The sequence below is a fragment of the Microtus ochrogaster genome, linkage group LG9, assembly GCF_000317375.1.
Source record: "Microtus ochrogaster isolate Prairie Vole_2 linkage group LG9, MicOch1.0, whole genome shotgun sequence".
Lineage (NCBI taxonomy): Eukaryota > Metazoa > Chordata > Mammalia > Rodentia > Cricetidae > Microtus > Microtus ochrogaster.
Genome location: NC_022034.1, coordinates 36,919,498 through 36,924,248, shown reverse-complemented (window position 1 = coordinate 36,924,248; position 4,751 = coordinate 36,919,498). Strand labels below are relative to the sequence as shown.

At 33.5% G+C, this 4,751-nt stretch overlaps 1 protein-coding gene across 1 annotated transcript in view; it reads right to left on the bottom strand.

The window, feature by feature from the left end:
- The window catches only part of Nkain2 (sodium/potassium transporting ATPase interacting 2), an 857,503-nt gene that overhangs the window by 335,334 nt on the left and 517,418 nt on the right, over positions 1-4,751 (bottom strand). Inside the window, exon 4 of the mRNA XM_026787356.1 lies at positions 4,366-4,446. Coding sequence (XP_026643157.1) covers positions 4,366-4,446 — 81 coding nt within the window. The remainder of the gene's footprint in view (positions 1-4,365; positions 4,447-4,751) is intronic.

The window sequence follows — 4,751 nt, the reverse complement described above, 5'->3', positions numbered from 1 at the left end:
GATGTTTTCTAGATCCATCCATTGCCTTCAAAATTTCAAGATGCCATTATTTTTCTCTGCTGTGTAGTACTCCATTGTAAAAATGTACCACATTTTCCTTATCCATTCTTTGGTTTAGGGGTATTTAGGTTGTTTCCAGGTTCTGGCTATGACAAACAATCCTGCTTTGAACACAGTTGAGCACATGTCCTTGTGATATGAATGAACATCTTTTAGATATATACCCAAAAGTGGTATTGCTGGGTCTTATATTTAGGGAAGGTTTTATATTTAGGGAGTGTCACATTGATTGCCCAAGGTAGTCTTGAACATTTTCTACAACTCAGGCAAGACTTGAACCTGACATTTTTCTGATTGTCTGTCTAGTAATTATGCTATGGGGGGTACAATCATATCTCACTTAAAAATGAATATTAGATTTTGAAGAAACATGAATATAAGTAGAATGACTATAACATATGTCATTTTCACATACAAGGTTATAGAAGACAAATTTGATATAAACATTGATTTCACTAAACATAAGTATGTACAAACATTGGAATCTCTCTAAATAAATAATGTATTTGTTGTGGAATATGAAAAACTACAATTTCTGTAAGAGTTCATTATTTTGTCTTCTACTCATTTCAGTTTTTAAGGATTTATTCCTTTTAGTCTACAGTGTATGGAAGATTTTATCTTCTTTCTGCTTCTTACAGAAGAGAACAGTTTTATTCCCCAAAGCTCGAATTGAATGTATTATCTGGCTCTTTCAGATGGCAACATTTAATAATAAATTAAATATAGACCATAAAAACAACTACAAAAGTCATTAAAATGTAGCAGCTTTCTAGAAGAAGCTTCCATGTACTTGTGAATCACACATACACACACACACACACACACAAACACACACAAGTAGATATAATTAAATACTATTGCCAAGGTTTCACCAAGTAAATTTCAAATGTCTAGTGAAATCTGACAGATATGTACATGTGTCCTGTCCTTCATTTCACAGGTTTAAGAGAAAGCAAATTTGTCTGTCCTGGGTATAAAGTAATCCCATTGTCTGCCTTCTCTTTAAGATTATTGTTGTATTCCTGTAACATATGATCACCATTGACCAATGCCTCTCCTCAGAAGAGAGAGGCACAAATGGCTCTTCCAAACAGCCCCTTTAGAAGGTTTGGTGATGTGCAGCTTCAGTTGGAGCAGGATACAATTTTTTCCACATCTAACAATTTCAGGTTTTCAACATTTGAGCAGACCAACATGTTTGTCCTAATGTGTTATTATGAAAACTTATTTTCTCATCCCAGGAAATGAAATGAATAAGTAAATAAGTATAGTACATGTGCTTTTGTTCTGTTAGGTACTTTGAACCCAAAATTTACTATTGATTAAATAACATATCTTTCATCTTTTTGCAATAATTCAAGTTAGTTGATGGGTAGGATAGGTTTTCATTTCTATCTGAAAAATGATAAGAGAATAATAATTGCCTAGTATAATTTACTGAAATAAGACTACATATGAAGACTTCCCAAAACTACTAACGCTACTGCTTCATTGTTATTTCACTTCATGTTTAATGTTCAAAGGCAACTTCAAACAGCTACCATTTACATGAATTGAAAATCTACTTCCTCTTGGTTTCCAAACAAGACATCTATTAAAATCCCAACTCAAGAAACAACATATTATATGATACTTGACAATATTTAGTTTAAACACTATCATGGTAGCTACTGATATAAATTATGTAGAAATTGTTACCTTTTCGTGCATATTTTGTTGGTATGATATATTCATATAAATTATATATTAGCATATGTATGCACATATATATTCATATTATATGTTATCTTAACAGAAACTTAAAATGCAGTTTCTGTATTTGATAAAAATGAAACTAATTTTTATTTTTCTTGAATCTTTTACAATTTCTAACATAGTCATTAAAACTTTGGTAATGATGTATTTTCATAGCACTAACCATATATTTATAAATGACAACCAAAGTTCAAACAGCTTAGTCTCACATACTATATTATTGTAATCAAATAATTACTGATTATAGGCACTGAGTTTATTCATGGTGGTATGCAGTTCATAATCCTATGGAAAACTGTTTGCTTAGAAAATTAAACTGAAAAATACTATAGAAAAGATAACCCAAATTTTGATCCCTATATAAGTAACTAAAATTTACCTTTTAAGTTTTATCATTTCTTGCCTATATCTGTTCTAAAGCAAATTACCTATTTTCATGTTTTATGGAAAAAATACATTTGTCTCATTATATACATCTCATTAAATGCCTTCTCTTATTTGATTTCCTGTATTTATCCCCAAGATTCAAGTAATGGAGCATTCAGATAGGAAACACACTGTCTTATTCTCTAGCGGGTTGAAAGCACTTTATGTGCTGTAATCTGCCTACTATAAGTAGGCTCAGCTGAGCCCTTATTGATTTGTCGTGAATCTGTACATCTCAGGCACTCATGCTTCTTTCTCGCATTATATTCCTCACAGTGTGGGCTACTTACAACAGACTAAAGAATTAAATGCCACAATCACTCTTTCTTCAAACCCTCTGAGCATCAAAGAAAACCCAGAACAGATAACTATAGAACTTAGCCCTTTACAGTTTTATTTTAGACTCTTTGTTAAAAGGAGATGATTAAATTTTCATGTATTCTGAAGCCTTGGTGAACAAGAAAATACTGTTAACTGCTTCATTGCTGACGACAGACTATCATTAGATGGCCGTAAGAAAAAGATTTCTCTCTTTGGCTTGCAGCTTGCTTGGGCTTTAGGCTTTTAGTATGTTCCCTCACAAAAGTTTAATGATCTTGTTCAAAATCATGAGATCCCAGCCTCTATCCTGTCTCTGCAGACACACGACGAAAGTTTGCTATCTCCAGAGAACATCAGAGCACTCAGCTTGCCTCAACTCTTGTGCTCTGTGTTTTTATGTTAAAGAAACTGTGGTTTGCTAAACCACCTAACTCTGTCAATACTCTTGACATCTGACTTACAATTTTAAGGTGATTCTTTTAAACAGAGAATATTCTTCAGTCTCATTCTAATGTGGAATTTCTTTGAAGAAAGTGGGTTACAGAAGAGTATAGCTATATAAATGGGGGACTAATTCAGGTCCCTGGGAAAGCATACTGCCTTTTAAGCCGTGATTCCATCTGTGTTCCTCCTAGAGCAGAGGAAACAATTTTTCTCCATTGGTCACAGCCCCTTCCCAGATGGGCTGTCTGCTGCCACAGCATATAGAATGACTCTGAACAAATCACCAAGTGGTCCTTCGCCAGGCTGACTGTGAGGAACTAGACCCAAATCTGATCATTAAATACATCCCTAGATTCCTCCTCATCCCACAATGTCACACTCATATTTTCTCTCCATCTTTTGTCATCGAACCAAGATAAATCAAAATGATTTCTACTTGACATTAATCCATAGCACAGATCAAATGATAAGCGAGCACTATTAAAAATGCTGAATGTTTTGTCAAATTTCCACACATATATATTATCACCCCCTATTTCTCTAGCCTGACCAGATATGTGGACATGGGGAAGTGTTGTCCAGAGACTTTTCTTCTGAATACTGTGATTAAAGATGTCCGTATCTTTCTGATATTTGCTAATGTGATAGTGATAACAAGAAATATGTCACAACTTATGTCTTTCAGCATTAGCAAGAAGAACAAGGCATGAATTCTTTCCAGAGTCAGGATTTACTTAAATGGATGGTCTTATTTGAGCTATTTGCTGCAACTTACTACAATATAGCAATGGTGCCTTTAGAGGTCTGCAGACTATATCATTTCAGTACTCAATAAATACATGTTAAAATTGCAACAGTGCTCCTCACACATTAAATAAAGAAATCATAGTGAAAACAGCAAATGTTTTACATCTTTTATACTATGTTAGAACGGTGTATCTATTTTATTCACGTCTGTAACAATATATTTCTTTCTGTTAACAGTTTATGGATTGTTTAAATTATCGTATTATGATTTGAATCAGGAAAACATTGTTTAATACAAGGAAATGAAGCAACTTCAAAATCTTAGAGATATTTGTCTCTGAGAAATATTTTATTTGGCCGTAGAATTCTCTCATGAATGATAAAAAAAACATATTTCATGAGCAGTGTTATAACTTATACCTCAAGTTAATTCTGCTAAAAAGCATCAAATACATCTTTGTGATGATAAATCATAGAGGAAAGACTGAGACTTCCTTTAATTCACCTTCACCCACTATATAGAAGACAAGAGCTGGGGAAGACTCGGCCTAACTTGGAAGGAGATTTATTAACACAGGGGTTAACTCAGCAAATCAGATGACAAATTACCTTTGAGAGATCCCCCGCCTCCAAATAGAAGCAGATAACAAACACATTCCACGTCACCCAGAGGACTAGCCAGACAGCGTACTGTAAAAAAAGCAAAGAAAAAGGAGCAGAATGAATTTACTATTAGCCAAGGCAGAGGGCAAATAGATCTTGAACTTCTGAAATTCAAATCAAAAGATTAGTTAAAAATACTAGCTATTGATTCCATCTAAGAAACAGGCATATCTATCTATCTATCTATCTATCTATCTATCTATCTATCTATCTATCTATCTATCTATCTATCTATCTATCTCTATCTTGATTTCTTATAACTTTTTAAGGTCTCATAATCCAAAAAATAATGAAGGATCACCAGGCAATGGTGGCACATGCCATTAATCCCA